The 23600-nt window shown below is 32.6% G+C and overlaps 1 protein-coding gene across 2 annotated transcripts; it reads right to left on the bottom strand.

Moving 5' to 3' along the window:
- Positions 1-1467: 1467 nt before the first annotated feature.
- On the bottom strand, positions 1468-4942 carry LOC120150336 (protein prenyltransferase alpha subunit repeat-containing protein 1-B-like). 2 transcript variants are annotated; one of them, XM_039163029.1, is made up of 9 exons: positions 4819-4942; positions 4201-4563; positions 3495-3696; positions 3091-3159; positions 2863-2940; positions 2616-2702; positions 2476-2526; positions 2068-2301; positions 1468-1982 (listed from the first exon to the last, which is right to left on the bottom strand). In XM_039163029.1, the coding sequence occupies exons 1-9, from the start codon at positions 4866-4868 to the stop codon at positions 1860-1862; spliced, it is 1257 nt and encodes a 418-aa protein (XP_039018960.1). In that variant the 5' UTR covers positions 4869-4942; the 3' UTR covers positions 1468-1859. The 2 variants fall into 2 exon arrangements, with proteins under 2 accessions (XP_039018960.1, XP_039018961.1); XM_039163030.1 differs by lacking the exon at positions 1468-1982 and having other exon boundaries at positions 2217-2339; positions 2399-2526.
- Positions 4943-23600: the final 18658 nt, after the last annotated feature.

Here is a 23600-nt window from a genome sequence, read left to right as displayed (position 1 = left end):
AAATTAGAGACGTTTGGGTAACACTTAAAAATTATAATCAGAATATTAAAAGAGGTAAACTACAAGTGTAATATCTAAACTATCAGTTTTATTTCGTTTTGGTACCTAAACTTTTATTTATTTTAAAATAATACCTAACGTTTACTTTTTATTTCGTTTTGATACCTTACTGTTAAAAACTTAGCATAACATGACACTTTTTATAAGTATATTACATCATTAATCACTCAAATATCTTCTCACTCTTAGTTTGGTCATCAAAGTTTAATTTTTTTATTTAATTCCTTAACTTTCAAATTACTCATAATTTAATCACTCTAACTTTCAAATTTATTTTTTATTTTAATTATATATTAATAAAATAATATTAATAAATTCCATGTCACAAAATTATTGATAAAATAAATTAGAGTGATTAAAACATGAATAATTTAAAAGTTAAGTAGTTAAATTGAATTTTTTTAATTTTAGTGACCAAAATAGGAGAGAAAATATAGTTAAGTGATAAATGATATAATTTATCCGTAAAAATAACACTAGCAACACTTCTGTTAAGTTTTTAACAGATGAATACTAAAATGAAATAAAAAGTAAACGTTTAAGTATAATTTTGAAACAAATGGAAGATTGGGTACTAAAACGAAACAAAACATATAATTTAGGTACTAAACGTGTACTTTACCCTATTAAGAGATGGTAAATTATAATTTTATTATATTTAATGATATTTATAATAAACTAATTAATTTATTAATTAATTTATATTTGTTTTCTTATGTTTGGGCCTGTTACATGACACTTTTATATCTGCTTTGTTAGGCTTGTGATTTTGGTATCTAAGGGGGGCATAACTCCAATCTAAAAACCAATTTGAGTCAGATTTCGAGTTAAATTGTCTTGCTTAAGAGTTTTTTTTTTAATTAATTTGTTTGCAGCGGCAATTAAAAGAGATGCAATTCCTGGACGTTCACGCATGAACGGCGAAGAGGGAGGAATTGGAGTATTTAATTTTTTTTAAAAAAAAATGATTTTTCAGTAATAGTTTAATTTTTTTTGAAAAAATAAAAATTTCAAAAAATATAAATATTATAAGCGTCAGTTAACGATTTTTTTAACATCTGTTATGGCTGAAACACTTAAAATGATAACATTAAATACCTATATTGACCCCCAAAAAAATTTAAACACCTAAATGAAAAAAGAAATATAATTTAAACATTTTTTAAAATTAAACTTTAAAATTAAAATAAATAATAATTATAACATCCTATCATTACTTAACGTCGAATTTACGAGTGCTACATTAGAACACAAAAAATAATCCGATGCTTGACGACTCTGAAAAAACATTATTTACTTCAAGCTAAGGCCTCGACCACTCGTCTGACGCGTGCTTGTACCAACACGTTGATTCCATGTAAATCCTTCCCAATTCCCATTGGGATCACTCATGATTGCAGCAATACTTGTCGAATTTGAATTCATCACAAATTTTGTTTCACATGTAACTAGAGGATGTAAGTTGATTCCAAATAAGTAGTCGCACAGAGATTTATGTTATGCCGACTCTTCATCGTCGATAAGGCTTAATCATGTTCAACACTTGTGTCCGATATGTATTTGAAGATGAGTATGGAGGTATGGTTCTCTAAATATATAAAAGATCTCAAACAAATTTTGTATGTACGTGTTGAACATGTACCTGTAACCTTAGTTTTACAAGGCGTAACGCAGACCAAGGTGCAAAAGGTCCCTGAAGCCTAGGCACAAGGCGCAGGACGAAGACGCAAGGCACAGGGCGAAGGCAAGTGCCTTTCGTAGACGAAGAGCACTCAGGTACAGGTGATAATCACACCCGATTACCTCTCTTCCAAAAGATCCCGAAGGAAAGATCTTTCAGAACATGTCTTATGTAGTATGTTCTTCAAGTTTCCTACTTTTAGCTTCTCGTGCATTTCGACCTTCCTAAATTGAGGAATTTTCTGATATGTTGTATGCAGACAATTAGTAGCTTGCCCCCCAAAAAAACCAGTTTCAACTATGATTTAAGCTAAAAGAACGTGTTACCTTTATCAGCCACACAAAGTAAATTGCCGAGCACATCGCTTGTGCTTCGAAATCCTCGAATTCTGTATCTTGAATCATCAAGCAGGAATCCAGGAGACAAAATTCTTTATCAAAAAATATATTGATTTCATTATCCATGTTGGTTTTCTGCTCAGAATGGTATGAAATACCACACATGGTTGTCAAATGCCGTATCCAACATAGGGACAGGTAACGACGATGAAGCCAGAGAGCCTGTGAAAGATAAAAGTGGATTGAAAGAATACCGAAATCGGATGCTACGCAAATAACACTAGGCCATGGTGTCATCTGCCACAGATAGGCTGTATTTGCAATTACAAAGAACTGCACAAACTCACTTCACTGTTTTCTTTTATTCGAAGGAAAGAGACTAGATGAGCTTCGTACCTCTCTCCCAATGTACCGCTTTATTAAAACTTCATTCAACTCGAGTTCCTCCTGCCCGGTACAAATTTTCAAAAGGGTCAAATAAGCAAGTAGTAGCAAGAATCACTAGTGCATATTGCATGAGTCTGCCATAGAATTACCTTCATGACTTGATAGTTTTCCACATCATAAGAAAAGTTGTCACCTTGTTTGTTCGGCTTATTCTCTAAAATCCTGAGTATTAGCCGCTGCAAATCGAGTTACACAAAGTTGAATGCAAAAAATGTATTACTCGAATTTATGGGATTAAACTAATGATGATTTCAGAGTTCCTCCAGGTAAAAAAATTATATTTTCCCTTTATTCTTTGAAGTTCAATCATGTTTAAATTGAAGAATAGAAACTTACTCTACGATAGTGAAAGCATGAATTATCGGCAACATGTAATCCAGCCCAATCTTTGGATCTCTTTAACTCGTGAAGCATCTGAAATTATACAATTACATCGGTAACAACAGTGAGCATCTAAACACCAAAAATCAAACTTGATTCAGACACATACTGTATCTTCTATGAAAAATCAGTGTTACTACAGCTATTGATTATTCACTTCTCCGTATAATCCAAGTATCTAACCTGTTCTCTTGTCATATAGGAAACTAACCAGCAGCGATGATTCCAGGCTCGATAGTTCATTTTTGATCTCTGCATTTTGAAGAATGTGAATTGCATCAAGTCTGGCTCTACCCACAAGCATTGTCCAACCATTGATGGTCGATGAATAAAAACAAATAATTTCTTTAGCATGAGACTTCGTCCACTAGAAAAAGAAAGACTCCAAAATCTTAATAATAAAGACTGGGTTTACATGAAAGAGGGAAAAGAGTACGACAAAGTTATAGGAATATTTATGAGCTATCAACTTAAGACCCACATGGGAAAACAAACAGCTTAGTGCAGTCAAACTTTCAGGTAAACCACTTCTTGAGATAGAAAAAAAGAAAGAAATCAAGGATCTACTTCGAGAAAGCTAATTAAACCTCAGCTATTTTTTCGACGAGCCCGGATTCTTTTGCTACAATTTGTTGAAGATTCAGATATTTCTCAGCAATCATCTTGATCACCCATCGCCTATGGCTCCAAGCTTGTTCGCTTTTAGGTGAATAAGAGAGAACAAGAGCGGACAAAAGAAGTTCATCTGTAAACACTGACAGCTGCGGCTTCTTCAACACAAGTAGCTTCCTAATGGCATAACACGAAAACTACAATCACGATAAAATAAAACCATAAATCAAAGATAAAACTAAAATGTTATACCATAACAGTAAGCATAAGGAACTTCAAAACTTTCAGCATATGCTCATCCAAAGACAATCTCAAAGCTCAATTTGTCATTCTCAAAGTTTATGCCTGAATCTTGGTAAGATTAAGCTTAAACCGAGACTTGAAGAACCAATAAACTAGCCCACGAACAAAGAATTGAAATTCAACAGCAGGATAAACAAGAACGATGCGGCATGCCCTAGGTTATAAAACACTGTTTCCAAGACATATCAATCATTTATCAACAGTGAAACTACAAGCAAATAGGGATCAATAAGATCACAAACGAAACAATTCACAATGCCATACAAGAAACAGAAAATGAATAACAATTCCCAACGTCTTCCCAGTAATCAATTTTTGCATCCAAATTGCAAGTTAATGGAAGAAGTAAAGACAGGTATAAATCCGAATTACGAAAACCTGGCATTCCATGCAGTGCCAAAATCACAGCTTAACAATAAAAGTGCTCTGCTGTGCTTCATGACTTCGTGTTCGAAATATTGGCAAGACGATGAAGAGCCATAAACGATGTTCTCATCCTCATGCTTATCATCTGATAAGTTGCTAAGCATCTTATATTGCTTCATCGCATCCATGAATGCGCTTTTTGCAGCTTTACACAAAGGAAGAACAACTTCAGTTGAAATCCCCAACTTATGATCTCTATTCCAAAATTTTGTATCTGTTGGTCTGAAAGCATCATCCACGGACGAGTTACCGAATTCACCAACCTCTTTGTTGAGAGTGACAAACTGAGATGAGTGAATAAGCCCTACTTCATCACTGAATTCAAGAACAGACAATATTAACTTAAAAATAATATGTTTCAACAGATGCATAATGTATTGCTTTCCATTAAAAGAAATGATCCAAAAGCCTCAACAAATGAAAATCCTAAGAAAATGTACAAATGATTATTCTAAATAAATCAAATTCAAAAAAATGAAAATAGTGATATAATCCAGAAATTAACATGATAAATCTGTATATGTTCATTAGAAAAAGATGTAATTTTTCAAACAAAATATAGTAACTCACATGAGAGGATCAGATTCCAAAATGGTTTCCAGCTGACTCAACAGATCCATCGCTCCTTCATCACACGAGTTTTCTCCCGCAAAAAAAACCAGGAAAAAAAAAGAAGCTTTAACTTGAAAGAGAGACTGAAAAGAAAAAAAAGAATAGTAATGTTTAGCAACTTTGTTTCTGGCAATGATGAAAGTTAAATTTTCATTTTCAATTGCTGATGACGTCATTCACTAGGGTTCAATCGGTGGTATAATTGCATTTCAAGTACTTGATATTTTACCCATCACGATTCAGGATTTTTCCCCAGCAGTTCAGGCTCCATTTATTTACACAATTTAAGGAAATATCTTTTTTCAACTTTTTCATATTTTCTCTCCGGGTAACACCCAAAAGTGTTTTTATTATTATTTTAAATTGTGTAAAAACCGTCAAAGTTGATGTTGTCGTTGAAACATCGAGACATCAACTTTGAGCTTCCATTCGTTTTAATATTAAATCCTTTTATTCACATCAATATCAATAGAGAATAGAGGTACAAGGGCTTTTTTGAAGGCGTTGTAGAATTTATTGTAGTGGTAGATACATAAATATTTTTAAGGATGAATATGTATATATATATATTAATCACACAATTTTTTATATAAGTGGGTACAAATAAAATTATAGGTAATTACAATCAATAAAATAAATCAATAATTAAAAAATTTTGAATTTTAGAAAGATCACGTACCACGTTAATATAGGCGTACATCCGCTTTCTGACTCATTGATGTAGATCGAAAAGGTAATTGTGATATTATAAAAAAAAATATGTTTATTATTATATTATTTGGTTTTTGGTTCTTGAAGAAGTCACTGAAAAATGAAAAGTGAGGATGTTTAAGGAAAGACAACCTAATATAAGATTAAGAAAAAATATTATCGAAAATGTTAATACTTTTTTAATATTTTCGGTAAAGCGTTATCTAAAATGTTATTTTTTTATTGAAAATATTAATATCAAAAATATTCATTTTAAGTAATGAAATTAACATTCCGATAAAAAAAATAACATTTTAGATAACATTATACTAAAAATATTAAAAAAAAATTAATATTTTCGATAACGACTGTCATATAACAAAACTACCCCAAAAAGTGAATCTTTGTTTTACAAAGAAATAAGCAAATAGTGGAAATGTAACTCAGATTCTAATATGGCTGTTCCATGAGAATGTAAAACAATTCAAAATACATCTATTGCTTTTTGTATCCAACAATATCATTACAACAAGATCATTACGGACCATTAAAACTGGAGTGTGCATTTTTTTATATTGGATATTATCCGCTCCAAAAATTTAAATATCCAAAAATTTAAATTATTAAAATCGTGGACCGTATCTTATTCCAAAAAAAGGGATATTCTTATGTTTGAATATTCGAATTTTTAGATTGGATACACTAATATCCGAATCTAAATATAAAGTTTAATTTAACAAAAATTTAAGATTTAAATTTAACATTATGCAACTTTATACAATATATTTTATATTTTTATTATATATGTAAAATTGATCGAAAAGTTTAAAGCAGTAACTACAAGAAAATTCTATCAAAGGCACCGAATATTGGATTATTATTAGAACTTTCAAATTGCTAATGATGTCTGATAAATTCGAAAACGATAAAAGCAAGTAGTAATTGTCATTTCCACAAACTATGAAGAACAGAAGTAAAAACTCTTCACAAAATGTTTCTCAATAATGTTTTCTCTTCTTTTTCCCTGCTTTATATATTCTTTTAGGGCTTGGAAGGTAAAGGCAAAAAAAAAAGGCATAAAGCCAGCCTAAAATCACAAATCATCTAAACTTACCTCGGATTGAAACACATATGGCATAGGGTTTTGGGGGAGATGAGTATCCCTCCCTGTCGTGGAACTGGAGCAATTGATTTGGGACTTTTGGGAAATTAAAATAATGGGTTAAGATAGTTTTGTTAATAGAACTAGCCGGCTGGTTATTGGATTAATTAGCTATTGGACTAGAAACACTGTTTGTAATATATTTTAGGGTGTGTTTGGTTGGAGGAATGCGAGATTACCATGAGAATAAAATTCACATTCTCCCGTTTGATTGGCCGGAAATGTCATTCTCGGTAATCTTACATTACCAATAGTGGATTTTTTTGGGTATATTACCGGGAATGTCATTACCTCCATTTCCTTAGGTATTGTTGGATTACCGGCGTTTTGGATTAAAATGCCCTTAAAAAAATTTCTTTCAAAAATATTCTTATTCTGTCATTGAATAATAAAAATTATACGAATGTTAAATTACAAATTTATCCTTAAACTATTTTAGATTTACAAAAAAAATCTATAATTAAAATTTTATATGAAGTTCAGAGATTAAAATAAAATTTTACCCTTTCATTAAACCTTTTTATATTTTTAATTTTGTAAAAAAATTGTATAAATTTAATTTTTTAAAGAAAATATATTATTATTTTCCAACTTGTTAAAAAATATATATATAATAAGAACAATTTGGTCAAATATACATTTCAATAATATTTTATTCCTTTAACCAAACTAATCTTACATTCCTGCTAAACCAACCAAACACAAAATACAACATTCCAAGTAATCCTATTCCATGATAATCTTTTATTCCCACTGGTAATCTTATATTTCGTGAACCAAACGCACACTTAAAGGCTTATTTTTCCCCCGAATTTTCGGATAATCCTAAATCAACATTTGAACTATCCTTATCCGATTTGAATATCCGAAATTTATTTTGAATATTCGATTCGTATTAGTTTAAAATTAAAAATAGATTGTATATCTAAATTTTAGGATCGGATCGGATCAATTGGATGATATTATTTTGCACACCCTTAATTAGAATAATATTTAACTTTATATATAGTGCCTGAACGCAAGAGAGATTAGTAGGGCTATGGCCCTTCAAAATTTAAAAATTATAATTTAGTATCTTAAAATTTTTAAAAACTTTAATTTAGCCTCCTCTAAATTTTTAAAAATTTAGATTAAACTTTAATTTTTTCAATGTTCTTAATTAAACCATCTCCCATAATTTTTAAAAGTTCTCATTAAACCTCTTTAAATTAAAAAAAATTACTTAGACCCTAAAATTTTAGGGGGAAAATATAAACTAAACCATTCAAAAAATTTAAAAATTTTATTTAAACCTTTAATTTTTTTTCAAAATTTTAAGTTGCCCCCCCCCCCAAATTCTATCATCAAATTCTGCCACTGTTTATATGTAATTGATAGAAACAAGGATGTGGATCCAATGAAAATTTAATTCCGTTGGTGGCCTATGATTATATGGTTAAAACTCTACATATGTAAAATATTGTTGACGGTGCTATATGAAATGTATTATCAGACATATTGTAAGCACCAATATTTTATCCCAAAAAAATCATAAAATAAAGTTCATGCACCTAACTAACTTTTGATTTTTCAATCACATTAGAGGTTGTTATTGGCGTATCAAGTGTACCATTTTTTTTGTCATCAAAGTGGTCCACTAAATGATGTTAGGACTTAGCACGCACATGGTCTTTGGCCTATTGTTTCTCCTTCGGTCCACTAAGTGAGTAGTTTTCACTACTGAGCCAGACTCCCATAATTCAACCACTTCAACATTATTATACCCCTATCTTTCATTTCGTGGTCTCAAAATTCAAAGCTTTATTATATTTAAGGCTTTGGTACCTCCAAAATTACAACGTTGGTTGGCGCAGGCTGGATCATTTTGAAAGCTGTGAGCACCATTTTATTTTATTTCACGCCCATTTCCAACCAAGATGCCCATACCTTCACCATTTCCAACCTTGTTGTTGCACACCAATGCACAACACCCACTAACCCTATATCCCACGTGCAGCTCGGCTCCCCAACAACCCATACCTCACAGATTCCAAGTGAGCTCCACGCCCATACATTGCTGCTCCAACACGGTCACCAACGCCTCACTCACATGGAAAGACATAACACAAAAAAGTGGAGGTTTTTTTTTATTCTATTGTAACTGGGTATTTAACCCAAACAAACAATCTGTAACAGGGGATGGGAAAAATCCTGGAAAACAACACACTGTGAACTCATCTTCAAGGAATAAGATTTCGAAGGTTACCTATTACTCACTATCTTTTATTGTTCGAATGTATTTTATTTACTTTTTATTTCAAATATAAGATATATTATATACTATTTTTTCGAATATAACATATATTATATATTGTTTTCTTTTACTGATAATTTTTCTAAAAAACTCATACATGTTCAAATATATATAATATGTTTTTTTATTTTTTTAAGTATGGTAACGCTAATATGTGTTCGAAATAACAAATAAAATATAAACAAGCTTATTTCGTTCTAATCAACCAACTAACCAGCAAATAACGAAAATAAGTAGATAGAGAGGAGTCTAGCAGTTACCTGAAAAAAAGAGGTGTCTCGTCGGAGCACGACTTTTTCGAAAGGTTGGGCTTTTTTTCAAGCATATCTAAGGTTTTTTTGGGTTTTTGGTACGAGGTTTAGTGCTAGGGGTGTAGATCGGAAGACAAGGAGGATTTTCAAGTCAATTTTAGGGCTTCGACCACCATGTGTGGTGGCCGGAGCGATGGGGTTGCAGCGGCACTGAGGGTTCTCGCCCGAGGGAGAGGAAGAGTTGAGAGGAGAGTTTAAGTTTTTTTAGTATTTAGGTTTAAAATAAAATAAAAAAGAAATGAAAGTGTGATATATAGGGTTTATAATGGTTTATTCATGCTTTAGGTCCCCCGTATTTGTTCTGTGTTTTGTATTCCAGTCCCAAGAGAGGGATCATTCATGTCATTTACCGTTTTTGTACATGTGTTATTACTTAATGGACTATTTACTAATTAAACCCCCTAAATTTAAGCGCATTTTTACAGAATGATCACCAATTAATCTTTTTATTTGTTTCAATTTTGGCTCATTTGTTTTCTGTCATTTTATTTTGATCACCATTTTTATTATTTTGTTCATTTGAGTTTAGCTACTGTTTTATTTATATATTACAGTTTGGTCAACATTTCTTTTTATTTTATACGGTTTGTGAATTGGGTTCTTGGTTTTGTATTATGTTAATTTAGTCCTTTGCTGAATGTTTTTTTCTTTCAAAATTAGCTATTGATATTTATGTTTTCCCGTTTTAGTCTTGTATCTATGGTTTTATTATGATTCTGGTGCTTCTATTTTGTTATTTTTCTTTTCTCATGCCATGATATTTGTTTATTAATGTTTAGGATACTAAGGTTACTATGCATTTATTTTTGTCACCATGTAATGAATAAATTCATATGTATATTGTTTGTTTATACCATTAAAGTATGTTTTTAGATATTCATTTTGCTTGTATTATTATATATTATAGTATTATATAAAAAATATTTTAATATTAAATTCTTAGGAAAAATTATTATATTTCTTTTATTTCAGTTGTAAAGAGGAATATTCATCCTAAATTATTTTAGAGAGTCTTTTCTCTTCAATTGGAAATATGAGAATATTTTCTATTTTTCCTTAGAATTTTTGTTCTATAAAATTGTATGGTTGAACTCGGAATAATGGAATCATAATTTAAATATATATTCAAATTCTTAGATTTCTACTATTTAGAGACAATGTATAATCAATAGGTACCAATTTTGGGCGTTGTGAGGGTGCTTATTCTTCCCCACACGTAACCGACCCCCGAACCCTTTCTTACTACTACAAATTAATTTCTGGTTACGCATAGATCGATAAATCTTTTAAAGTGACATTTTCCTTAAAATAAAAAAAACTCTTTTAAAAGAAAATTTCTGGGTATTCGACCTATCTAACTCAAAAGGCCGATTGCGACTCTGAAACATTTCTTTTACAAAATCGGGTTTTCACAAAATAAGTCGAGACTGGTCGCATCGCCGGAAATCGGTTACGACAGTTTGGCGACTCCGCTGGGGACTTAGAGGGTCAAGCCTTAAATCGATTATATATTGTCTCTATAGTTAGAAATTGAGAATTCAGTTATATTTAATTTATGATTCCTTTGATTCCTTTCAATTGTTATTTAATATCTTTGTATACTAATGTGTGCATTCGATTGATTTCAGATATTAAAGTCTTGGATTTGCTTTAGTTCGTTTTTTGTGATTGTCTGTCAAAGGTTTGATAATTTCTCCTCACACATAACACTTACATTTCATAACATAAGCTCTATACTCGAGCTATTCCTTTTAAGTGGGGGTGAAAGCGACATCTTCGTGAGAATTTATTCTCTGAGTTAGACCTAGCAAGTAGCTTTCGAAGTTCATATGCCCTATGTTTTCGTGAGAATTTATTCTCCGTGTCAGGCATAGGGAAATGTGCCCCCTCGAATTGAACTCGATCCGCTTAAGCCTATAATATGTGAGGATTGAGGGTTTGGCTCGCCCAAAGGGCACCAACATCAAGGACAATTCGAGTACCTTTTTCCTCATAGAGCTGAAACCATGCATATAGTGAACTGTAGAACGGTCACCCTAGGTATAGACATACTGAACCTCTGTTCGTCAGTAGGTACCCAAATTAAGTGTACAGAAAGGATGAATGTTTCTGAACCTTTTCTTTTTACTTTAAATTCAGAGAATATATATTTTTTTCTTTTCGAATAAATTATGTGAACTAGATACCATGCAGTTAGGATTATTTTTAAAAAAAAATTATTGTGGGTAGAAAGCAGGCCCGGGTAGGAATGTTATTTAATTTAAGCATGTCAGGTAGATATCATGACTGGGTAGGTGTTTTATTCATATTTGAATAACATTTTTATCTGTATTGATTATCTTACATGTACTAACTAATTTCTTTTCTTTTATTTGTGTGTACTACCTTATTTCTTTTATTTGTATCATTTTTCATCTTCATCTGCATTGCATTGCATCAACATAACATAATGCAAAAGTGTCGATTCGCAAAGGGGATACTCAAGTGGAAATTTTGCACAAAAAGAGATAAAAAAATTTCAATAAAGCAGTCGCATACACAAACATGCGCCGAGGGATAAGAGAAGTTAAGAATACCAGAATGAAACTTGTTCGAAGATCGTGCAACATTTGAGATTGGAAAGCTGATCCTTTGATCCAAGAAATAACCCAAAAATAGATTCTCATCTATGATCATTTCATCACTAGCCTTCAAGAAGCGACATACTAACTTTAACACTGCCGGGGCATTAACAGAGTTAGGTTACAAAGCGCTTGAGGGGCATCATTTTCAAGGACGAAGATCCAAGATGAAGCAGTGATCAACTTCAAATTCAACCATCTAAGCGAATACATGTATGTAAAGTAGACGGTCTTGTAATGTGAAAGCTTTTATCACTGTGAAAATTGTTCAACGATATCCATCGATGGAATCAACATTTTTGCATATGCATTTGCATTTTCGCATTTGCATTTACCTTTACACCTAATTTGTTGCTATATGTCCTAACTTTTTTTTATGTCTTTTTCTGGCACCATATAGTCATATACGCAAAAATGTGTTGATTATGAGTGGTCACCAATTAAAAGGTTTTCATAATGGACAAGTGGTTTCATGATCAGGTAGGTCGCGATACAAATAGGAAATGGCATCGAAAAGAAGTTCTAGTAAAAGCAGAGAGTGGTACATCTGAGGGTCACATGTCTGATGAAGAACAAAGAGAACTGCAACAAATGAAGGAACAAATGTATACGATGATGGATAGAATAACTGTGTTGGCCAAAGGAAAAGAGGTTTCTATGCAAAAAGATGAAGAACTCGAAAAAAATAAAACTGTAACACAAGAGGCTACTTGGGAACAAAGTGACCCAAGTAAACTTATGGAGTCTCGTGCAATCATTGCCCGTATCAACAAGTTATTAGGAGGTACAAAAGAAACAATGACAACTGTAAAATTTTAAGGAAAGATCGAGGAATAAAAAATACATAATCACTTCAAATGGGAGACGCGCCTAATGAATGACCGACATGTAGGAGGGAGTGAACCTGCCTTTAACCTCGTTCTTATCCCATATAGAGATTTGTACAGTAAGTTGCTAGAATCACAAGAAGTAACCCCGCAGTATATGAAGCCTCCACAACCTCCATATCCAGAGTGGTACAATGCCAATGCCAATTGTGAATATCACGCAGGAGCTCAAAGATATTATATTGATACATGTATTACCTTTAAACGTCGAGTTTATTGCCTAATAGAACATAAAATACTGGAATTCGAGAAGGAAGGTCATCCTGGTTCAATAACCAAACATCTGGTTGAAGTGAAGCCAATAGAGTCCAAGGACAAAAGCATCAGTGAGAATAACCAAAATGAAGAGCATTTTTTGAAATATGAAGCCCAAATACTTTAATTGCAAAATGAAAAGGACATTCTAAACAGAGAATTAAAAGCCATGAAAGATAATTTTCACAGAATTAATCAAGCCTTCCAAAATATGTGTTTGGGCAATACCCTAGATGAATGGGCAAAAGAGGCCTCTAAATTGAAGAAAGATGTTGAACGATGGAAAAGGAATTGCAAAATGCACGAAGGACGAGCTAAGAAGTACTCTCGAGATCTGCAGATTGCAGAAGGCGAACGTGGGGGAAGCCTGGCGAAATTTGGGGCTTTGGCAAAAGAAGAATGAATTATGGACAACCGCTTTATTCGACTTAGAAACCAAGCTAGAAGCTAGTAAAGCTGAAAATAAAACATTGACCGAGCTGATTGTTGACTGTAAGAACTTTGCACGAGAACTCTATAACCGTACCGAGTCTTTTGAGAAAGAAAATGGTCAATATCGCCTACAACATCAAGAGTTAAAATATAAGTTGGGGAAATAAGATGATGCGATGAATGAGGAGATTACTCAAGAAAGCAATGTGGCTCACAAGTTGGTCGAGTTAGATGTCTTTGCAAGAGATTTGAAGCAGATTGATGTCTCATCACCAGATCATGCTTAGAAGATAACCTGGCTCCTGAACGAGATAGAAAAGCTAGGAGCCAAGGCCATTTATTATTTGTAGTTTGGCTATTTGATGTACTAAGACCATTTGTGTTCGGTGAAAATCGTTTTAAGATGGTTACTCTAGATTGACACATTTCTTTTGCATGCATTGCCTTTATTTTAATTTTCATACATTTCTATTGTAAAAAAAATCATCAGATTAATTTTTGAAAGGTTACATAACGGTAATACCAAGATCACCCATTTACATTTCTCTTCCACTCTCGATGGATAAGAGATTAGAATAAATAGAGCAGTTCCAAGGAAAGTTACGAGATCAAATATGATGTCAAATGACCACGCTGCAACAGAGGATAATGAGTCAAGCCTTAGTCTCTTAAGGAGAGGTATTGGGTCAGATGATTGGAGTATTAGCTATATTGGTTGACAACCGAGAATAGGTGTATGTTGAAAGACATCAACAAACAGGCACATCATTGAGATCCATGGGACACCAAAGAGCAAGGTCCAGAATTTGTTTGACCCGAGGGTATTGACCTTTAACGTGTCATGAGACATTTTGGTGCCGATCAAAAAAAGTTCTTTCATTCACAATGAAACCATATTGCACTGGCATTGTCCTGTTTGAACGTGTTTTTTTTCTTTGCATACTCAGTAAATATTTTGTTGATTGAACTTTTGTCATTTTCAAAGGTTATGAGCAATAAATCAAGTTTCAATCTTATAGTTCTTTGAATATCAAATGAATTAAAGGTTCTTTTACTACTTCATTAATTATAGATTTTTGACAAGAGGCAAGATTAGACCTTTCATACCCCATCCAAAGCTGAAATAACCATTGTTGGGTTCCTTACCCGAAATAACACACATTTACTCCCAAAAGACCGAACTTTGATATCACTTCTTTTCGAAACAATAAAGTCATGCCCTTATCCTCCGCGAGGCACCAAATCTGTATTTTTTCCTTTCCACACAAAAATAACCTTTCCATAACATTACCTTTTTTTGAAGTATGACTTTAAAGTCACATATTTCCCTTCATAGACATAGAACCAATATTCATTTCCCAACCTCAATAAATCCTGGGGCATGACGAGGACCTTTCCTACAAGAAAGACAAGATGGAGTGTTGCGGATCAAGTTATGAGAATTTGAATAATTGGGGCATACTAGGAGCAAAGTGAAGTAGAAATAAAGGGAATCATTGAAATAATTCTATCATGCATTAATTATATTATTTTTCATATAAATACGATTAATCCTGAATACTCGTCCCCCTAGGGATACCTCTTTTATGAAGACTTCTGTGTATGAGATGATGAACGACTTTGTTTCATTTATCCTTTTATATGTATATATATCCCTTGTTGTCCCCTTTTGAGCCTATAATATTTTTTCTTCTGATTCAACCCTAACCAAGGATCACCCTCCACACTGGGGGAAAAAGATGAAGGACATCTACTCGCATGAGTGAACATCATCAATCTAAATTTCGCTACAGAGGCAAGTCATAGGAAGAAATAACAAGATATCACAAGGTACGAAGCGCTCGAAGATCAAATCGTGTTAACAACGCAAAGAGAAAAAGAAGAGATATAGAAAAAAAACACACAAGATAATGACGACGAAAAAAAAGAAAAGGAAAAAGAAGAAAGAAAAAAATATACGAATCCAACACTTCAAGACGAGCAGTTTAAAGATCTAGAATCAATTCACCAGAAGATCAGAGAACACCAAAAGAAAACAAAATAAAGGACACGCGAGAAGATTCAAATAAGGTAGAACAAGATTGAAGATGACAGAATGAATTGATCCTTGGTTTGATAGCCCTTAAACATTTGTTTGGGCCTATTTATCCTTTTCTTTCATAACCATGAGCCCTAGCTTACATTACGTGCCTGAAAAGTCCCTTCTAATAATATATGGATTTCTAAGTAAAGAGACTATCTTCAGTATTCATTCTGCCCCTCAGGGTTAATTTTATTTGCAAAAATTAGTTTTCTAAAAATTTTAATGCATGATAGGGAAAAAATAAAAGGAGGGTTCAAGACACATAATTTTAGATGATGTCTTGAAACCAAAGGAGGATTCGAGTTGAAAACCTAAAAAGGCAACTCGAACACAAAGATTGCCAACCACTGTATAGAAGGACAATCTTATACATCTCTTAATAAAGCATTGCACAGTCCAAAGGCGCTCGCGAGGGCTGGGAACCAGTGAACATTTCTAGAAGAAAAGCATGATTGTTGCTTCATCAGATCAATGAACACCAGAATCGAGAACGCAAGAAGCCAACCTGAAACACATTACCTCCCCAAATTAACCTGAAACACATTACCTTCCCAAGTCAACCTGAGCCTTTTATCAGCATTAATCTTTACACTTTTCAAATGTATATAATTTTTGAAGGATTAAAAGAAAATTTGACTTATTTGATATTCAAGGAATTCTTGTTTTACAATTTGTTTTGATTGTGAACCGGAAGAAAATAATAACATTATTTTATTCGACATTTTTTTACATTTTTAAAATAAAAGAAAGAGAAACATTTTCAAGCAGGACAGTCTCAAGTGGAAAAGGTCCTTGAAGCTGACGAGGCTCATTCTGCCTCTAGCGAAGAAAAGAGCAAACGATGTTAGAACAATGAAGCATTTCTTGAAAGAAGATAGTCTGAAAGATCATAACAACAAGAAGATGGAACTTCTAACACTTGATTATGACATTATCAGAAGCATATGATCGCCTTAATTAAAGGTGACATATATCCCAACTCATAAAAAAATAAAAGACAATTATGATCATTTCTTAAGTGTCCATATGGTTGTGGCATCGTGAAGAGAAGCCCTCAAACTATTCGTTAACATTACTGGTTAGCGATACAAGAGAAAGATGCTTCAAGATGAAGATTTTGCCACAGAGAGAGCCATGGGAACCCACATTGAGGCATTACTGAAACAAGATGTCGTTAAGATCACAAGATTCAAACCAAATAGACATGGTGAATAACCCCCATCGCTTGGAGTGCCAGGGTCAAAAGATGAACACAAGCAAAGCTTACCCAGAAAAATGGATCATTCATGCTGCAGTTAGCCAAGAACTCTAGAGAAACAATTCTGATTGAAAAACTGAGTCAAAGATGTGTAAGGTGCCCAGTCATCAACTTGATTGCAACAAGAATTCAAATGAGGAAACACTTCTTTTATAATCATGTTGAAGAAGCAAGACAAAAGATGGAAGATGAGAGAGGCATGATTGTTCCACATGATTAGTTTTACCATGCTGATGTTAGGGGAAAACTCCATACAAGAGTGAAGGAAGATCGAGATCTCCATTTTGAAGTCAAAAGATGATTACTGATAAATATTTCTGCACATAAGAAAGTCATGCATTACATGTTGCATTCATATTGCATAGATCAAAGCATATTTTTTACAGGTTTTCCAAGAAAAGAAAAGAAGAAAAAGACAGAATTCAAGCCTTGAATTAAGGGAATTATATTTTGATTGGCAGAACCTCAAGAATTCAAGCCTTCGGGGGTTTCTTGATTTGTAAGTCCTTCGGGCCATCCGTAAGACCTTCAGTGCATGATGTTTTCAAATGAGATTTTAGAAACTAAGCCTTCGAGGGTTTCTTGATTTGTAAGTCCTTTGGGCCATCAGTAAGTCTTTCGAGCATGATGCGTAAATCCTTTGGGTAATCTATAAGTCTTTCAAGCAAGATGATAAGTCCTTCGGGCCATCCATAAGACCTTCAGTGCAGGATGTTTTCAAATGAGATTCTAGAAACTAAGCCTTCGGGGGTTTCTTGATTTCTAAGTCCTTCGGGCCATCCGTAAGACCTTCAGTGTAGGATTTTTTCAAATGAGATTTTAGAAACTAAGCCTTCGGGGGTTTCTTGATTTGTAAGTCATTCGGGCCATCAGTAAGTCTTTCGAGCATGATGCGTAAATCCTTCGGGTCATCTATAAGTCTTTATAGAAAGATGATAAGTCCTTTGGGCCATCCATAAGACCTTCAGTGCAGGATATTTTCAAATGAGATTTAGAAACTAAACCTTCGGGGGTTTCTTGATTTTTAAGTCATTCAGGCCATCCATATGACCTTCGGGCATGATGTTTTCAACATTTTTGATACTCGGTTCATCACAAATGGAGTTAAATCAGCACGCCTCACTCGAAGGACCAACATTGCCAATAGATAATTTTTAATGAAGAACTTGTTCAACCCTAGATCAACATTTCTAGAAGAACCTGTGACTTGAAGAATTGAAGATGAAGACTCAGCCAAGAGAACGAAGCAAGATGACATCATTTATAACAAAGACTCGATGATTTCACATAAGGAGAAGAATTGACATTCCCAGTGAAAAGTTCACAACGTGGTAAGAAGAGACCAAGATAAAATTGGTGCTTTATATCTTTGCTCTATTCCCGTTTCACAATAATGAGCAAAGAGGGGCAGCTGTAAGCACCAATATTTTATCCCAAAAAAATCATAAAATAAAGTTCATACACCTAACTAACTTTTGATTTTTCAATCACATTAGAGGTTGATATTGGCCTACTAAGTGTACCATTTTTGTTGTCATCAAAGTGGTCCACTAAATGATGTTAGGACTTAGCGCGTACATGGTCTTTGGCCTCTTGTTTCTCCTTCGGTCCACTAAGTGAGTAGTTTTCACTACTGACTTAGACTCCCATAATTCAACTACTTCAACATTATTATACCCCCACCTTTCATTTCGTGGTCTCAAAATTCAAAGCTTTATTATATTTAAAGCTTTGGTACCTCCAAAATTACAACGCTGGTTGGCGTCGGCTAGATCATTTTGAAAGCTGTGAGCACCATTTTATTTTATTTCACGCCCATTTCCAACCAAGATGCTCATACCTTCACCATTTCCAACCTTGTTGCTGCACACCAATGCACAACACCCACTAGCCCTATATCCCACGTGCATCTCAGCTCCCCAACAGCCCATGCCTCACAGATTCCAAGTCAGCTCCACGCCCATACATTGCTTCTCCAAGACAGGGAGGATTTTTAAGTCGGTTTAGGGCTCCGACTACCGCGTGTGGTGGCCGGAGCGATGGGGTTGCAGCGGCGCTAGTTTCCGGTGAGGGTTCTGGCCCGAGAAAGAGGGAGAGAGAGAGTTGAGAGGAGAGTTTAAATTTTTTTAGTGTTTAGGTTTAAAATGAAAAAAAAAATGAAAGTGTGATACATAGGGTTTATAATGGTTTATTCACGTTTTAGGTCCCTCGTATTTGTTCCGTGTTTTGCATTCCAGTCCCAAGGGAGGGATCATTCATGTCATTTATCGTTTTTGTACATGTTTTATTACTTAATGGACTATTTACTAATTAAGCCCCCTAAATTTAAGCGCATTTTTACAGAATGATCACCAATTAATCTTTTTATTTGTTTCAATTTTGGCTCATTTGTTTTCTGTCATTTTATTTTGATCACCATTTTTATTATTTTGTTCATTTTAGTTTAGCTACTGTTTTATTTATATATTGCAGTTTGGTCACCATTTCTTTTTATTTTATACGGTTTGTGAATTGGGTTCTTGGTTTTGTATTATGTTAATTTAGTCATTTGCTGAATGTTTTTTTTCTTTCGAAATTAGCTATTGATATTTATGTTTTCCCGTTTTAGTCATGTATCTATGGTTTTATTATGATTCTGGTGCTTCTATTTTGTTATTTTTCTTTTCTCATGCCATGATATTTGTTTATTAATGTTTAGGATACTAAGGTTACCATGCATTTATTTTTGTCACCATGTAATGAATAGATTCATATGTATATTGTTTATTTATACCATAAAGTATGTATTTTAGATATTCATTTTGCTTGTATTATTATATATTATAGTATTATATAAAAACTATTTTAATATTAAATTCTTAGGAAAAATTATTATATTTCTTTTATTTTAGTTGGAAAGAGGAATATTCGTCCTAAATTATTTTAGAGAATCTTTTCTCTTCAATTGGAAATATGAGAATATTTTCTATTTTTCCTTAGAATTTTTGTTCTATAAAATTGAATGGTTGAACTCGGAATAATGGAATCATAATTTAAATATATATTCGAATTCTTAGATTTCTACTATTAGAGACAATGTATAATCGATAGGTACCAATTTTGGGCGTTGTGGGGGTGCTTATCATTTCCCACACGTAACCGACCCCTGAACCCTTTCTTACTACTAAAAATGAATTTATGGTTATGCATAGATCGATAAATCTTTTAAAGTGACGTTTTCCTTAAAAAAAAAAAAAACTCTTTTAAAAGAAAATTTTTAGGTATTCGACCTACCTAACTCAAAAGGCCGATGGCGACTCCGAAACATTTATTTTACAAAACCGAGTTTTCTCAAAATAAGTCGAGACTGGTCGCATCGCCGCAAATCGGTTACGACACAGATCATCTGTGAATGGAATTTATGTGTACGTTTAACTGGTTGTCATGGTCATTTGACCTTTGTGAACCGACGGGGATCGTAATTTAAATCCGTAGTTGCATGACTTTCTGTATAAACCGTACGTGTTTTAGTGTAACACAAGTACTATCACATGCAATTTTAATTTTTGTTGTGCTTTTCAAGTTTTAGACCTCATTTTAGGTCACCAGTTATGGATTGGAATATCTTAACAGTTTCATGGTTACAACTTACAGGTTAATCATGCATTTCTTGGTGCTCACGGTTCATAGGAGTGAATTTCTTGGAATATTTGGTATGCAATGATTTTCTAGGATTCTAACTGGCCTCTGTTCTATTCATTATGTTGGCTTTAGATTTTTACATGTTTGAGTTCTGAATTAATTTCCTTTTAGATCGGCTCATGAAGTTACAAGTAAGACAATACTAAAAGTGTGAGGCTTGTAGGGCGAACGAAGCCCGCCGTAGGCCTACACGACGGGGTGTTGGGGGCTATGGCCCCCGCGATACGAAACAATATAATCAGTATGATCCTTATAAGTAGAAAGTAGAGATTTGGGTTTTGTGATGTAACGAATGTAATAAATCTTGTATTTTTCGATATAGTTAAATTTTCTTTTCTTGTGCCTGTGATTTTTATCTTTTGAGTTTTTCATCTAAATCTTAGTATTTTTTATTTTTCTATTTGATCATACTTATTTACCGTTAATCATTCCGATAATCATAACACATTTAACTTCTTCATTTTTTCTTTTAGATTTCTAAATTTTCACCTTTACTTCAAGTGCCCTTGGTCTTCCCATCATTAGAGCTAAACTATTTGAAGGTTCCTTCAATTTCTCATTACCTTGTTTTGGTACTATCAATTTATTGATGTTAAGAAATTTCTTAACTTGATTGATAAAGACCTTTTCCAAAAATCAAAATAAACTCATAAAATCTCAACATATCTTAAAATTGGACTAAAGAATTTTCCAGAGGCAAAATTAAAAATCTTATTAAATGAATTATTTTTTAAAAAAATATGACTAGTTTAATAAATGAATAGGGTTTGGTTCTCCCTTGTTTTGTTTTTATTATCAGTAGAGAGTCAAGATATGTGTAATTAAACACATCTCATTTTATTGATATGAAGATGCATTGTAATACCCTAACTCGATTCATTCTAAATTTGGAGGATTGAGTGATACATAAAATTATCGAAGTGACTAATTATTTTTAAAAAAGTATTTACTTAAATCTGATTAGCATACCCATCATACTCAAAATATAACCATAAGTTTAACGATAGTAAATAATAAGTTTACAAAATGAGGAGCTCTCGAAAATAATCCCGAGTATAATATCGAGTATACCAAAATAGAGTTACGACTCAAATATACATAAGGTCAATGAACAATACATGTCCTCTACAAATATCCAAGATATACTATGATATATCAAACGACTGAAATATGTAACCCAATGGTAAGCTTCTCGATCACCACCTAAGAACCTACGATCAAAAACATATTCTAAACATTGAGCTAACAAGTGCAGTGTCACACAAATAACTATATTATACTACATGCGATCATCGTATGAGCATGCCAACAAATATAGTCATGGAAGATTGGATTGAAAAGAATTTATCTCGACCTCAACACTTCCCTCTTAACACCGCTGATTGGGACCTCTTATTTGGCTCGGTTATTTGGTGTTTATGGAACCGTCGAAATCGAATTTTATTTGATGAAAATCATGTGTTTATAAACACCATTATAGTGCAAAGTAAGCAGATCCAATCAGAAGCACTAAATGACATCGCCAATCGCCGGATTGGTGAAGCTAGAAGAGAAAGCAATGTAAACCGGTCTCTCTCTTGGCAATGCCCCCCTGAAGGATGGCATAAAATTAAGGGTAAAGTATAGTAATGGTCACTGAACATTTCAGAAGCTTGCATTTAGGTCCCCCAACATTTAAAACTTGCAATACAGTCCCCCAACATTTATTCCGTTTGCAATATGGTCCCCCAACTTAAACCACAATTAGAAAATTAGGATAAATTATATAAATGGTCATTGAACTTTTCAGTCACTTGAATTTAGGTCCCCCAACTTTTAAAACTTGCAAAACAATCATCAATTTCATTCTAAACCCCAATTTCCAAAGTAATTCAATTTTATTCTAAACCCTAAATTCCAAAATACTTAAATTAAATTCAATTATGTCAAAGTTATTATTATTTAATTTCATCTTATTTCATGTGATACGTATTTTTTATATAAATATAATAGTATAATTCTTATCTGTTGAAGAAATTTTTTAATTAAAAAAAGTAGTTAGGATATAAAAGAGGTTGAAAATAATTCGAATTTTAAATTTATAAAATGTTATTTTGACGTATAAATAAAAGTGTAAACTACTCGGTTGACAACTTAACTATCTAGCCCTTTTTACTTTTGTCATCGATCTTTTAAATTTATCAATCATACCACATAATTATTTAACTGTTTCAACTAAGCCACTAGTCGTTACCAATTGAAAAATGATGATGTGGCAGTTAAAAGGAATTGACATTATTATACATTCAGTCTTTATTATTTATATAATCAATTTGGTCCTAAATTAAATAAAATTTAATAAATTAATCATTTAATTAGGATCTGACATGTGTTAGCACATGATCATGACACGTGTCATTGGTGACACGTGTTACCACCTAATTATTTATATATGCTATCAATTTGGTCCTAAATTAAATAAAATTTAATAAATTAATCATTTAATCAGGATCTGACATGTGTTAACACATGATCATGATATGTGTTATTGGTGACACATGTCACCTCCTAATTAGAAGAAAATTAAGTTACAAAGAAGTAAAATTTGGGTCTTGGGCAAACTCAAACCTGAGTCACGCAAATGAAAGATATAGGGTGGAACCACTAAGCTAACACCATCGTTTGTGTTAAGAGATATACAATAATACATATACTAATAGTATGACCAATGCCAGAAAAAAAAGAATATAATGTAAAATGGAAATAATGAGATTTGAACTTCGGCAAAAAATTTGAAAGCAATAAATGATGGGAAAATATTATATATTTTACAATAAAAAAATATTATATTTGATAAATTGTTTGATAGATTTAATATATTTTTTTAAATATTAGTTGATACAATATTTTAAAAGAATAAATTTAAGATTTATATATATTTTTAAACTAAATTTAATAATTATATTTTTCATATTTATAATTCATGATTATATATATATAATCTTAAGTTGAGTATTTCTAATATAATTAATAATTTTAATTTCTTATTAAAAATAAAATATTCAAAAAATATAAATGATTCATACAT

The sequence above is a fragment of the Hibiscus syriacus genome, unplaced genomic scaffold, assembly GCF_006381635.1.
Source record: "Hibiscus syriacus cultivar Baekdansim isolate YM2019G1 unplaced genomic scaffold, ASM638163v2 tig00111022_pilon, whole genome shotgun sequence".
NCBI classification, from domain to species: domain Eukaryota; kingdom Viridiplantae; phylum Streptophyta; class Magnoliopsida; order Malvales; family Malvaceae; genus Hibiscus; species Hibiscus syriacus.
This window is presented reverse-complemented; position numbering and strand designations above follow the sequence as displayed.

Coding starts and splice junctions, on each gene's coding strand:
- LOC120150336 (XM_039163029.1), bottom strand. CDS start 4,868: ATGGATCTGTTGAGTCAGCTGGAAACCATTTTGGAATCTGATCCTCTC. Junction 4,564..4,818: donor TTGGAATCTGATCCTCTCAT/GTGAGTTACTAT, acceptor TCTTGAATTCAG/TGATGAAGTAGGGCTTATTC. Junction 2,941..3,090: donor CCTATATGACAAGAGAACAG/GTTAGATACTTG, acceptor GTATAATTTCAG/ATGCTTCACGAGTTAAAGAG.